This window comes from Ischnura elegans, chromosome 9, assembly GCF_921293095.1.
Source record: "Ischnura elegans chromosome 9, ioIscEleg1.1, whole genome shotgun sequence".
NCBI classification, from domain to species: Eukaryota; Metazoa; Arthropoda; class Insecta; order Odonata; family Coenagrionidae; genus Ischnura; species Ischnura elegans.
Window position 1 is genome coordinate 111,744,733 of NC_060254.1, and position 15,393 is coordinate 111,760,125.

At 36.5% G+C, this 15,393-nt stretch overlaps 1 protein-coding gene across 3 annotated transcripts in view; it reads right to left on the reverse strand.

Moving 5' to 3' along the window:
* Positions 1 to 12,545: 12,545 nt before the first annotated feature.
* The window catches only part of LOC124164869, a 104,040-nt gene continuing 101,192 nt past the window's right edge, over positions 12,546 to 15,393 (reverse strand). For all 3 annotated transcript variants that reach the window (XM_046542086.1, XM_046542085.1, XM_046542087.1), the window contains 2 exons: positions 13,882 to 14,036; positions 12,546 to 13,455 (listed from right to left, as the gene is read on the reverse strand). In XM_046542086.1, coding sequence (XP_046398042.1) covers positions 13,234 to 13,455; positions 13,882 to 14,036 — 377 coding nt within the window. In that variant the 3' untranslated portion in view covers positions 12,546 to 13,233. The remainder of the gene's footprint in view (positions 13,456 to 13,881; positions 14,037 to 15,393) is intronic.

Consider the following 15,393-nt stretch of genomic DNA (forward strand, 5'->3'; position numbering starts at 1 on the left):
ATTTCACGCATTCCTTCTAGCCCCAGCCCTAAGTGTCCAAAAATCGAATTCAAGTTAAAGTTGAACTTGGAAAATTTCTCTCCTCTGAGGGAACAAATAAATCCTTTCATATCTTCCACATTTGAATAGATAAATTTTCGCTTTAAACGGTATAGCTGTTATCATTTTATTATCCTTCGAATACAACCATAAAATTTCCTTATACTCATTCAGGGTCCATAGTAAGGGTACAAGGGTATATTATTTGAAGATTTAGCGTTTAAATAGTTATCACAAAAAATGTTCCTCCTTCAACGTAAAACATGAATCAATTATTATTTTTTACGTATTCAACCCGTAAGACTCCAAAAGTGCACGCCAAAGCTGACAAATGACATCACAGCCTCATCTAGCTGAAATATTTTCCACATTTCCATAGATAAATGTATGCTTTAAACGGCATTGCTGTTAGCATTTTATTATCTCTCGGATGAAGCAATTACATTTCCTCAGACCCTTGAAGGTGCCAGGGTGCAAGGTTACCCCTATTTAATATAATAATATAATTTTATTCCACTCATATTCAAATACATTACATCGAAAAAACGCTATGATAATTGTGGAATATGTAGGCACCCCTTTGTGGAATAGTTTTGGGGCTACCATCATACATTGCTTAAAACATGACTGGTGCTAACATAAGTACAGGAAAAATACATTTATTTCGTTTAATTCAGTGATTTTATCTCTTACCAATTGCACTCGATTGTGAATTTACAGTAATTTACACATAGATAACTAACTTTCTTACATAACGCATAAGAATTACATACAATATACCTTTAATTGAAAACGTTTTACACCACTTTTTTAGCAGAAACTATACTTCCTCATACTGCATAAGCCATTGTTTAGCTGCGGATGTAAAACCTCATATCTTCTCCCTCTTTGCAACATTTTTTGGTAACACACTATATAATTTTGACCCCAAGTATTGAAATGACTGACTATATATTAAATTTTCTCCAAGATTTGATGTTATAAGTTTGTGGTCTGGCCTTTTCATCGCTACGGTTATAGAAAACTCTAAGGACTTTAATGCCTTAATGGGAGGATATCTAATTTTCTGAAAAGAGGGAATAAGTGGCTTTTCCTATACGATCGCGTTGTAACCCTGATAACCCTTTTTTACACCACTATCAATGGTTTAATGTTGGTAAGATATGCTCCACCCCAGCAGGGTATTCCATATTGCAATCTTGAATTCACAAGAGCAGAGTATACCATTCTTAACACTGATTCAGGGCATAGGTATATGAGGAAATAGAATTTTCTGACAATAAAAATAATTTCTGATTTCTTTTTATTTATGTGAGACTTTGGAGTGAAAATGGAGTGAAAAATATTTGCATTCAGGAAGTATCGGAAAATCAGTAAAATGAAAAAATATTCAAATTTAGCAAAAATGCCAAATGCCAAAGTGTACCGCAGGATTCCAAACTAAATACCAAATAGTAACCAGTGGTTCTTTCTCTCCAATGGTCATTTGCTTGTTTTTGATGATTGTTTATCACCGTATGCAAGACGATGTCACATCAGCGACGCCTTGGACCACATATCTACTGATGGAGTTCTAGCCTTTACCCCTTCATTTATGCTCGGCAATAATAGGACGTTGGTCCTGGAGGGGATGGTGAAATATCCAATCAATCATATTGCACGAAGGGATTGAAGATAACGACCTTGTTCGGATACATAGTAATAGATGGCGTTAGTTTTCACCGATAAATCCAAATCGCCGTCACTTTTAATTCCATTTATTCCAATGATAAGAATGGTATGTGCCTTAGGAGCTTTGGTTTAAAAACACTCAAGTTACTACAAGTATAACAAATTGGTTAAAGTGAAAATTTCAATATCAAGGCTCCGTGAATAAAACAGCCTGCAATTAAACGCTGAAAATAAACTATCTAAGTATTCTTCATAATAAAGTTCATTACAGTAATATGTACTGTAAATTACCTGCATTTCACCGTGATGGAAGTTTGTTTTTCTAAGAAATGCTGATCTATTGGAATAAAATATTGTCGCATCCCTACGATGATCAGGACAGGACCCTGAAAATCGGGGTTGTGGACCGTCCGGGCTACAACCGGAGGGGCTTGGGAGAAATCAGGGTCAAGACGTCAAAGCACTTAACGAATTTATAACCGTCTGAGTTAGTCTCTCTCTCTCTAGTTCACTGGGAGGCTAGTGCTCCGTAAGTTAGGATTCGGCTTTGAACCAAAAACTGACAATTGTGGAGCAGAATACTCGTCCTTTTACACTTGGAACGCATCCTGTTCTCTCACGAGCCGCAACGAGAGCGACTGGACGTCTACGGACACAACAATATTTACCAAAACAATTCTAATCACAGAGTATTGCAAAGAAGTTTGGAGATAATTATTTAATTTGATTGAAGAAATGGAAACCAAACAGTGCAGATATCAACATGTGATTCATGACGGCTTGAAATATATAAACTACAAAAAAAATATGTCACCCGTTCATTGATTAGATGAATAAAAGTCACTTATGTTTTCCATAGTCAGAATCCTCGATAATTACTCAAATATGTTAATTATTCCTACTCCTATGTCTCTAGGGCATGAGCTTTGAACTTTATTGATATTTTTCCTCCAGTTTGAACCATATTTTTCTGACTATTGGAGATAAATAAGTAGTATCCATCTGTGACTCCATCACTCAAATAAAGCTTACACATTCTAAAAATTTTTTGTTTGAAAGACGCATGACGCATCCGGATCACATAAAGGTTAGATCATGGTAAGCTAAGAAATAAAGCTTTGGGGGGGGAAAGGGGGGGGGAGTGAGGGGCTTGGAGCGCCTCCAGTGGGTAAATTAATCACTATAAATGAATGTGAAAGAGATTTCTTCCCGTAAATTGACGTCTTAAATATATTTGTATTGATTTGTGGGATCATAAGTCATGTTAAGAGCTTGTAGACCCGAGTTCTAAAATTTTACATTATAATGATCTAATTCGGGGCAGGAAACGGCTTTGCCTCAATGGAAACTACTCTCACATACCATTTTGATGACGCATAACACTTATATTGCTTGCGGAATTAGCTAAATTAAGCTGGAGATACGTAACAAAAATTGTGATCGAAAATTATGAGTACGAAATATCAAAATAAAAAAATCTCATAAGGATGATGCGTATTAAAATACGTTGATTATGGTAGAAGATTGTGCTTACTTTTTGAATGAAAATCATTGACTTTTCGAATAAGTGATTACCAGCATAGATGTATCCTAATGATAATTGAGAAAATACTTCAATTTTTTGACATAGTTAGCAAAATAAAAACAGAATAAGTGAAAGCATGAGAGCTTAGAGAACAATGAGAAACGAGAGGAAATGGGTATCTCCTGTCTGAACCAACGAGTGTGCTTCATGACCAATAAGTTATTTGTAGTGATACGTAAAAATTGCTAATGTGATAAATGCGATATTGATGCGATGGACGTGAATAAATGCGACATAGGCGTCATGACTGGACTTTTACGATGTTTAATCAACAAATTTGTCTTTTCGATGGTAAAATTCGTAAATTTAGTCACGAGCTCTATGGAAATGCTCTGCCGGCTCTTACTGCTAATTGAATGAGACTCAAACTAGACCATACAGGCTACATCACCGCCCCCGCCAGCCCATTTTCGCACGCTTCCGTCTAAAAGGCGCAAAAATCGACGAGTAAAGGCCGGGACACACATAACCGAACCGAGCCCGCGCCGACACACGGCCGCGGCACGGACGACTGTTGGTGACGGTGGTAGGAGAACACACTGGCCCGTCACTGCCCCGTGCGACGGCCGTCAGCATTGTCTCATTTCTGTTCGTAGCGTGGTGTGTTTTTCTGATCTCGATCATGTTTTCAAACTTTCGGGACAGTGATCTAGCGGTGATTGCCTTGGCTCTAGATGAAGAGGATAAAGAGGAAACTTTGAGGAGGCGAAGAAAGAGAACTTGGGATGACAGTGCATGGAAATCAAGAACCATTGAGGGAGAATTTAATACCCTGTTTCATCGTCTCATGTATGATGAAATCAAGTTCTACGGATATTTTCGAATGACAAAAAATACCTTCTTCTCCATCTTCTCCTCGACAAGCTCCAAGAACATCTGAAGAAGAACGATACTTTTTGGAGGAGATGTATTCCACTAAGAGCACGTCTGGCTGTGTGCTTAAGGTATGTGCCCATATTTGTGCATTTTTAGGAGGTGTACATACTTATATGTGTGTGTGTGTGTGTGTATATATATATAACACTCACACATGACCAAATATTCTTCTTTTCTAATTTCTGTAGTTTTGCATAATTGTATAAGAGAGTCACCAGTGGTAATAGAAACACAATTTCAAAAAACCAATACTTAAATTGCCAAATTTTTAGTACTGAACATGTTAATATTATTATTTTTACAATTTAAAAAACGAGGCGTGGTTTATGGTATGCACGGAAATTGGATTCGTTATTTGTTGGTTGCTTTCGTTAAGGGAACTGTAATGAGGTGATTCATTGGTGAATGATGAACGTGAGGAGGAATCATTGCTGCCTGCGACGCTTTCATTTTTTGATAACTGCTTCAACTCAAAGTCTTGCACAGTGGTGAAAATTGAAGTTTTTGCCTGGTTTAATAATACGGGGTCCAAATATTTCAGAACTGGAGCCAGGCTAGCAAGAAAAGTGTCGATAGGGTACTGTTCAGGATTGGTTGGATTAACTCTGTTTTTTTCTGCCTCTTTTTCGGCTAATATGTACGCCATAAGTTGGCTCGAAGGAGACTCTTGCGCCGGTTTTTCATAATTTGATCTCCTTCGTGTAGCATTCAATGGCCTAATAAAGTGGTTTCTTTTCCCAGAAATGGCTTGCGTGGACTCAGCTGGAGGAACTAGAGAGGTAGGCTGAACTGTAATCTGTGAACTTGTACCAGGATATTGAGAAACATCGTTTTGGCTTTCAAGCTCAATTTCGGGATCATGTTCAGGCTCTTCCACTCTTGGGTCGAATTTGGAATCATCCCTTTGGTATTCTATTGTTGGCACATTTGAGAGGGTTTCTCTTTCCACAATATGATGGAGCAAAAATTCCAAAATGTCTTCGTACTTGTACTTTTGTTTTTTGGCTGCAGCTTGTCCTGATTTTGTCTTCCTCTTCTGTAGAGTTCAACGGAACTGATATCGAAACGAGGCCCACCTTTTCCTGCGTTCTTCCGGCCCTCCTAAAAAAATATTCTTTTAGAATAATAATTTTATGTTAAAATCTATCAAAATATCTTTTTTCAGGTTTCTTGCAACCTGGGATACTTTCAAGACAATTTCATTCAGCTATAGGCTGAGCAGATCGACTGTAGCTGCTATCATTCACAGTACATGTAAAGCAATAGTGGACGTTATTCAAAGCGAGGTCATGCCTGTGCCAGATGAAGCAAAATGGAACACTGTGGCATCTGAGTTTTGGGAAAAGTGGCAGTTCCCCAACTGTATTGGAGCCTTGGATGGGAAGCATGTTACAATTCAAGCTCCGAAGTTATCAGGCAGTCTATACTGGAATTACAAACACTCATACTCCATAGTACTTCTAGCCTTAGTTGACCCATGCTACAACTTCATTGTGGTAGACGTCGGAGCTTACGGGAAAAACTCGGATGGAGGTATTTTTTTTAAACTCGAATTTTGGAAGAGCTCTGGAGCATGGCCAGCTCAATGTTCCCAGGGGTGGAGCACTACCTGGAACAAATTTCGAACTGCCAATGGTCATTGTAGGTGATGAAGCCTTTCCTCTTAAAAGGTATATGATGAGACCTTATCCTGGAAAAGGTTTTACAGATGACAAAAGGATATTTAACTACCGTCTAAGCCGAGCTAGGAGTATTTCTGAAAATGCGTTTGGAATTTTGGTACAGAAGTTTCGCATTTTCTCCCGACGGTTGCAAGGAAATCCTGAAAACATTACGACTTTAGTACTAGCTGCTTGCGTTCTCCACAACTTCATAAGACAAAATGAAGGAAGTAACATGTCAGCATGAAATGAAAGCAAAGATGGGACTGAGAGCACCAGACTCCGTAGCAGGGCCTGCAATCTTCAAGACCTACCCCGTCTACGAGGAGGGTCAACAGGAGAAGCGTTTGCTGTTCGAGAAAAACTCAAGGATTTCTTTAACTCTCCAGTTGGAAGTGTAGAGTGGCAAGCGAGGGCTGCACTGGGAATATAATACGCCCAGGATTTAACGCCAAATGACATTGGACTTTAACGTACAAGTAGAGATAATATTTTTAACTTCAACTTTCAACTGTGGAAAATTCAACTGTGTTAGTGCGTTAATTATTATTATTAAATTTTTGTTCTTTCTTTACCTCTTCTTAAACTTATTTATTTATATTTTTGCGAGTTCTTGGGGTTTAAGTCCAAATAAATAAAAACCAAATTTAGCCAACGCTTCGATATAATTGTATATCTTCTAAAGGGCTTGGTTATGAAAAAGAAAATGAGATGAACATATGGATGAATTAAATATAATATGATAGTAGAATTTGGAAGCATAAATATATAAATTTACAATACTGTTTTTAGTTTATAATAAAATAAAATGACAAATTCAGTATTAAGTAATTGAGAAAAGGGAAACACAGGAGTTCAACGTAACTTAATTTGTGGTGTTTGTTTATGGTAACAATGATTATTTTGTAGTCCATGGTTACATTCAGAGAAAATCAATCAAGAACTGGGAATTTCCGCACTTCTTCAATAAGTTTCTCGCTCTCCATATTGCACGAGCCCGCACCGTCACCGTCAAAAAGTAAACTGAACTAGTCGGTGACGGTGCGGACTCGGCGCGGTCTCCAAGCACGATGACGGTGCGGGCACGGTGCGGTGGTGTGTGTCCCTACGCGTTTGAATGCATTGTTTTCCTTTCTCGCCGTAGCACGTCCAACACTCGGCCGTGTGTCGGCGCGGGCTCGGTGCGGTCATGTGTGTCCCGGCCTTTAACCAATTGGAATATAGAAGCATTTCTCCCTCTTTACCTTTCTTCCTGAGAATGTTTTTTTTTTTCAGACTGTCACCTTGACTACGGTTATTAAAAACGCTACCAAAGATCGTTAGCGATCTATACGATGATGACATTTTGTGTTTTGCCTTGTATATCGGAAGGTGCTTGGCTCAATGGAATAGACCCGAATGTGTAGGGTAGACAGAGGTACGTTTGCACATGGGGTAGATTTACGCGGTGCACTTTACCTAACCGAGTTAAAACTATAGCGCGCCATAATAAGTCATTACATATTAATGTTCTTCCTTAGGGCCGATTCACGAGATTGTTACGTCAATCAAGCATCGGTCTAGCGTTATGTAAGCTTGTCCCAAGAGCGGGCAATTTAAGTCTCCCGTCTACCCAACGTAGATAGAATAAATAAAAATGTCTTTCTAACAAGCCATTGTATTACTTATTCTTGTAGTTTTCTTGAGTGCACATTTTTTACTAATATTTTTATAATAATTCAAAAATTATTAAAATCAGTACAACCGTTCTTGATTTATAAACGGTGTTTTGAAACCGTTCATTGATTATCAGGTGGTACGAAGTTCACCGGGGTGATCTAGTTTAGTATATATCTAGTTCCTTAATTAATTTTTTCCAACACATTATTAATAAAACTATTCCATATTTTTCAAATAACTTTGTTTCACCGCATTTTGTCGTAATCTACTGATAATGTATAATGAAAAAAGAAAAAGATAGACGCTACTCAATGCTATAAACTATAATTGAAGGTGCTATAAAATTAAAATGAAAGTGCTATTTACACGTATATCTAGTTATTAGTAATGCTTCTGGTTTATTTTGAGGTTGGGTCAATTTTTTAACATCTTTTCCGACTTTTCGACGCATATTTGTCATCTTCATTGACTTCCCACGTCATAAGTATAAGCACCCGAGTTTGACGCAATATTGTGAAGTGATGGTTCGTCTAATTAAAATAAGCTCTTATAAAAAAATTTTTTTTAAAAACCAGCCTTTATATTTAGATTACAGGGGATGAGCAACGTTTATATATGACACAAAGCAAAAAAACTCAGTGACCCCGAAAAACCAAAAGTGACGTATTAAAAAAGTCACTATATTTATTAAATTTTCAGTGAATGGTAAGCCCCCTATGTTTCAAAATGCCACCCCTATGCTTTTAAATGCCTACCCCTGTCGCAAAACACGAAAATCGACCATTTGGAACTTCTTAGATCAAAAACATGTTTTGGGGGGCTATAGGTTGACTGGGGGGTGGTTAAAGGGGGGTTGGAGAGAAAAAGTTATATTTTCATGTATTGTCATCGGAAATGAAGAAGTGTGCAAAATTTCAGCGTTTTTGCTTCACAGGAAGTGAGTCAAATTTCAGTTACAAGATTTGTACCAGACAAACAGACAGGTTGGTGAGTTGATATAAAGGCTATAAAAATAATAATACTCATCTAATATGGAGGACACTTGTATTTCAACAATTAAAGGCATAACTGCATAGATAGTTACGGAGTCATGACCCCAGTGATACCCCCTACCCCTAAATCTCACTAGAAAAAGTTGCAGAAATAAGAAAGGAAAGGAAATGGAAAAAATGTCAACTATAATACCTAAAATAAGGAAGAAGAAATGTACTCTACCGTTTCCATGCGGTGTTTCGTGGAAATGGGTGAAAAGTGTTATTTATGAGTGTTGTAAACGTTGAGATTCAACTTTCAGTTGATTATGAGTGAAATATACGGAATTTCACGAGTTGGGAGGAAGAAAAGTATAATTTATTGCTATAATAATCAATGAAATAATTAATGAGATCTGCTTCTTCAAAAATATATTACAGATCATGGAGGAAAGAATCGGAGTTCTTAAATCTCATTGTTCATTGTGATGTTAATTTATTCGCTTCCTTTTATTATGGAAGGATGGAAATCACCCCTTACTACCACAATCGGCACCTCTTACATGACCGCTACCCCATACCCTCACCAACACGGCAAGCTTTCCCTACTCATTTAAAAGGGTTAATTTCTTTTTCGTTGTGAAATATATGATAATGTATCTAATTTATCAAATATCTGATATTTTTTTCTAACCATTTATTCTGGCAGTGATTTTTAAGGAGAAGACTACAAGACGTACTGGAGGTGTTCACCTTCCTCAAGAAGTAATAGTTGAAGGAGGGGGTGAAGTATCGGATGGAGAGGATTAGTACCCGATACGGGGAGGGGTTGTTGACCCTAATTAACTATGGTGGAGGAGAGAGAAAAATTTACTATCCTCGGATGTTCGTGATGACTGAAGGGGGGAGTATGTTTTTACAAATTTAAACGAGGATGAAAAGTTTTATTCATGTAAATTAATAAAAAAACCTTACAAATAGAATAAAAATGTATTATTTCTTTTTTAATTTATTTACCCAGATCATTGACCATGAAGTCGGATGAATGAGAACTTTAATATATATAACTATATACTTTAATATATAGAACCATAATATATTTTAACCAAAATTTTAAATGGAAGTCTCACATAAATAAAAAGAAATCAGAAATTATTTCTATTGTCAGAAAATTCTATTTCCTCATATACCTATGCCCTGAATCAGTGTTAAGAATGGTATACTCTGCTCTTGTGAATTCAAGATTGCAATATGGAATACCCTGCTGGGGTGGAGCATATCTTACCAACATTAAACCATTGATAGTGGTGTAAAAAAGGGTTATCAGGGTTACAACGCGATCGTATAGGAAAAGCCACTTATTCCCTCTTTTCAGAAAATTAGATATCCTCCCATTAAGGCATTAAAGTCCTTAGAGTTTTCTATAACCGTAGCGATGAAAAGGCCAGACCACAAACTTATAACATCAAATCTTGGAGAAAATTTAATATATAGTCAGTCATTTCAATACTTGGGGTCAAAATTATATAGTGTGTTACCAAAAAATGTTGCAAAGAGGGAGAAGATATGAGGTTTTACATCCGCAGCTAAACAATGGCTTATGCAGTATGAGGAAGTATAGTTTCTGCTAAAAAAGTGGTGTAAAACGTTTTCAATTAAAGGTATATTGTATGTAATTCTTATGCGTTATGTAAGAAAGTTAGTTATCTATGTGTAAATTACTGTAAATTCACAATCGAGTGCAATTGGTAAGAGATAAAATCACTGAATTAAACGAAATAAATGTATTTTTCCTGTACTTATGTTAGCACCAGTCATGTTTTAAGCAATGTATGATGGTAGCCCCAAAACTATTCCACAAAGGGGTGCCTACATATTCCACAATTATCATAGCGTTTTTTCGATGTAATGTATTTGAATATGAGTGGAATAAAATTATATTATTATATTAAATAGGGGTAACCTTGCACCCTGGCACCTTCAAGGGTCTGAGGAAATGTAATTGCTTCATCCGAGAGATAATAAAATGCTAACAGCAATGCCGTTTAAAGCATACATTTATCTATGGAAATGTGGAAAATATTTCAGCTAGATGAGGCTGTGATGTCATTTGTCAGCTTTGGCGTGCACTTTTGGAGTCTTACGGGTTGAATACGTAAAAAATAATAATTGATTCATGTTTTACGTTGAAGGAGGAACATTTTTTGTGATAACTATTTAAACGCTAAATCTTCAAATAATATACCCTTGTACCCTTACTATGGACCCTGAATGAGTATAAGGAAATTTTATGGTTGTATTCGAAGGATAATAAAATGATAACAGCTATACCGTTTAAAGCGAAAATTTATCTATTCAAATGTGGAAGATATGAAAGGATTTATTTGTTCCCTCAGAGGAGAGAAATTTTCCAAGTTCAACTTTAACTTGAATTCGATTTTTGGACACTTAGGGCTGGGGCTAGAAGGAATGCGTGAAATGTCACGATGCATACAAATGCATTAAGCGGGAACGTGGTCAAGGCTAATGCAACGTGCATGGGATGGGAGGTTTACCTAAGTGAAAGCGAATGTCTAGGTAGCGTAATGAGGAAGAGATGTGACCTAGATAATGATACATCGATCCACAGCAAAATCGCTAGGAGAATTATCGCAACAAGGGGAAGTTTAGAGAAAGCTTAGAACCAAGGGATTGTTAGAAAGTTTAAAGAAAGCTTAGAACCAGTTCTCTGCGCAAAGTCGCTAAATTCCTTCTACTACTCTTCATACCTTTCTGGCTATATGGCTGACTGAGAACTCAGCAGCGATCTGCCAGGTCAGTTCAACCATGAAAATTAGAGCCTCATTTGCATAGCTAATTTGCATTGTGTTTCGTTAAACCTGATAACCCTGTTAAACAGTAAGATGGAGAGGAAGGGGTTTTGGGATATCAGCCTCGAATATTTATACATATGAGACGAAAATATTGCAGGTTGGGCACACAGAGTACAAGACAATTTAATAAAAATCTTTCCTCACTCTGAGGAAGTGGGAGGTACCCCTGAAAATTTATTTATTTTCATCTTAAGTGTGTATTTTACTGTGTGCGCCCAACCTGGGACATTTTCGTGTGGAAAGCAAAAATAGAATTTCTCCATTAAAAATTTGATAACGACAGCAGTGTTTAATTAAGTTAATATGCGTTAAAGTGGATTTTTAAAATTGTAACTGCCATACCATGTGACAGAAAAAAATTCTTGCAGAGAGGTTCGAAACACCGACTTCGGATTACTACTGTAGTAAATCTTCTCATTTACCATTAGTCCATCTCACTCGTTGACTCCGAAGGGGATTCATTACGAGCTTTGTCAGGAAAGGGAATGAACCAGTCTTCTAGTGTCACTAAATCAAACTGAATTTTAACACTCAGTGGCATTATTTGCTGTGATATTGTGGCGGATATTTCATGTGTATGTTTTGTTAGCTATCGCTGATCGAAAAGCTTCAGCGTTAATTGTAAGACAATATACTTCGACAGATCAGCCAACATACGAGAGGAAGTAAAGTGACGTTCTGGACGTAGATTTATTATCTAGCATGAGCTGCACAATTTATGTGGTAATAAACACTGCACATATCCCGCATACATTTCCCTTTAATGATGTTGTTATGAAAATATTGCGGGAAGTGGGAATGTTGTTCAAATTTCCCTCCCACTGGTGCAATAGAAAATACCGAAACTCGATTTCTAAACTGCTCCATTTGTTGCAATACTTTTGAATCCGACTGTACATATGTATGCACTTAGCTGTTGCTCTTGGTCAATGAAGGTCCTTTGCTTTCATTGACATATTTTCGGAGGAGAGGCAAAGTATTGAGTAATCTTGCTCCCGACGGAGAAGTTAATTTGGAATGTACACAACATAATATTCAATGCATGTAAAACCTTAAAAGAGGCCAATGCCAACACCTAGTCGATAAAAATGACAATAATCATTAGATTAGATAAAATCAAATCAGTGTACATATTCTTAAGAAAACAAATCTAGATTCATAAAATAAACACTTGAAAAACCGAAAATACAAAAGAAAAAGAAACAAAATCTATGGTTTTCATTACTTACGAAAACAAAGTAGGTATTTATTAGAAAATATGACTCAACAATTACCACTCACATATGCATGACAAAGGAAAACAAACCTTCAACCCATGGGCGTCTCACTCTGTAGAAACCAGAAAAAAATCTCAATTTTCTATAAAGAACTCATAAAAACCATCATGACTAAATAAACATCTCATTTATACTAATATGGAACTTTAACTACTTTTAAATGCCACAAATGAGCTATTTACTGGTACTAAAATTATGTTAATTTATAATCTATGCTGCTAATAATCTATGAAGGTGTGATAGAAATGTTTACCCTTATATAGGGATTGATTGATAACTAAATGAACTAGTGGATAACAAAATTGTAAAGTTAAATGGAAAATAACTACAGGAAAATACAAACTAAGAACAAGAGAGGATAAGAATGAGTTCATAATGGTATTACACATATAAAGGAGGCTTGTAATAAATCCAAAGAAAAAGATAATTGAACAATAATTTCTTACACTTCAAGAATGATACTGCACGATGAGAACAACAACCTTGTTGGTATCATTCAATAGGTGCATTCAAATGGAATGCCTTATGCACCGTGGAACTTAGAATAGTGTATAATAGAATGCAATAATTGCACTTAATTAGAAGAAACATTCACAGGAATTTAAAATGCACGTTTAAACTTTAGGCAATATTTTTGCTTTGCTCCAAATAACTCTGCACAAAAGTCATCAACTTTTCCCTATTTGCTGGTATTTTTGCTTTAGCCTCCTCAATTGCCTCTAGAATTTCCTTCTGATTTTGTTCAGCCGCTTCTTGTCTCAGGCATATACTCATGGATTCCACACTATTGGGCCCTTGACGGACGTAACATCTACGATTGGAAGACACTGCATAGATGACATGCTAGAAGGAATAATAATTATAAATAAGACTGTTAATGGAGTACCTCCAAGCATTTTGAGCAAATACTCAGGTTGTTTTAAAAAATTAACACAGACAATTAAGAGGCAACTAGAATGTCTGTACATTCACAACAATAAACATTTTCAAAATGAGTCTCCCCAAGACAGAACAAAATTATTTCATCACAATACCTTCAAGTGAAACAAGGCACAAAAAAACCAGTTGTCATACTGGTCATAGGTAAATGAAGAAATAGAGAGAATCAAAAACTTGATATGTACATATTATTTGTTCCACAATTTGAAGGCAATAGGACTGGATTATTTGAAGAGTTTGAAATAATAAAAATGCACCAAGAAAGTTAGTCAGGAAGATTTTAAAATGGAAGTGTTTAAATTTTTAGGAACCTTGAAAGGCAATAATTACCGGTAAAGCTTTCACATGGACTTCCACAACCCAGATTAAATGGGAAGCAAGCCCTTTCACAACTTCACCAGGGCCATACACAGGCACGTAAATAACGTCATAACAAACAGGTCTAACCTCTGGATAAATACTTCTGGTCATCATACGATCCACACCTAACAGATAAAAAATTTCAGTCAATGGAGAAATTTAAACATACACGTACACATAGGAAGAGGTAATGTTTTTGCAATAGAAGTTAGGCGAGTAGACATTTAATTTATTTCCTGGTGGGGTTCTGCCCCAAACACTGTTTTTGTTACACACAGGCGTTATACAACCAATGAAAACCTGATAAAGGCAGAGGTAGCTCAGTTTAACAAGAGTTCCCTAAGGGCCGCAGCATCCAGGAATCCATCTTGGGAACTCAAACGGCTCATTCTAAATGCAAGCCCAGATCTACATTCAGATATATATTTGACCAATATGAAGATGCGATATGAAGAAATCTCAGACCTGGGGGTTGTGCTTAAATCTCTTTGGATTAATTCTGATATGTAACCAAGAACTCGCCCAGAAAATTTTGATACGGAATGTGATTTGGTGTGCTTGAAACCTTTGAGATGAGATTTTGTTCAGAATCTGCTGAGTCCATGCCAGAATGAAAGCCGAGTGGTCGTAGTTAAGTGAGATTATAATTCCTTCTCGGAATCTTAAGCAATATGGTAGACGTTATGGTTGATTTGTGGTTAACAAGAGAATTAATTATAAGAGGAAGAAGGCGGAGTTTTTGGATGGAGGAGATACTTCAAGGAAACAGAGGATGCCTCCAAAGTGAGTGACAGCACATTCAAGAGCCCTCTTTTATCTCTCAAGGGTATTGGTGAGAGATTTGATTGAACCTCTCGCAGTTGTCATCTCGGAGGAAGACCCTCTTTCGGAAAAAACTAAGGTGCATAACGTAAGAAATCACATCAGGGTAATGTGCCTATGAGTGAATGTCATCGACATAATCAAACCCCTTCATCCCGAGTTCTTTGAGTTTCCTAATAATTAAAAGCATATTCATTGCCATAAATCAGGTTATTATGAATACCCTTTCAGATTTTTGCACTAAATACACAGTTGTGCATGTGATGTGTATGCAGAAAAATTATGTTATTTTTCCAAGACCGTATAAATTTACATGTTCGAAAGTACCATTGGACATGTTGACGAACCCGGCACCAATTTCAAATGTCTGTGTGCTGTGTTTACTGTGGTTAACCGTGTTTCCTGTTAGAGTTGAACGAAATAAGAGGATGTACTTAAATGTACATCTAGTAATGCCTAGTATTCATTGAAATTTGTGACAAAAAATGTCTTTTTTGTATTCAATTAGTCAAGTTTATAAATAAAATGCCATTGCATACTGAATTTCAAGTGGTTCAAATAAAACAAAATCTTATTCAATCTAGAGATTTCATTTAATTTCACCCCAGCAGTACTCTCAATTATTTTTACTCTCCCATTCCTGCCATTATGAATACTCAC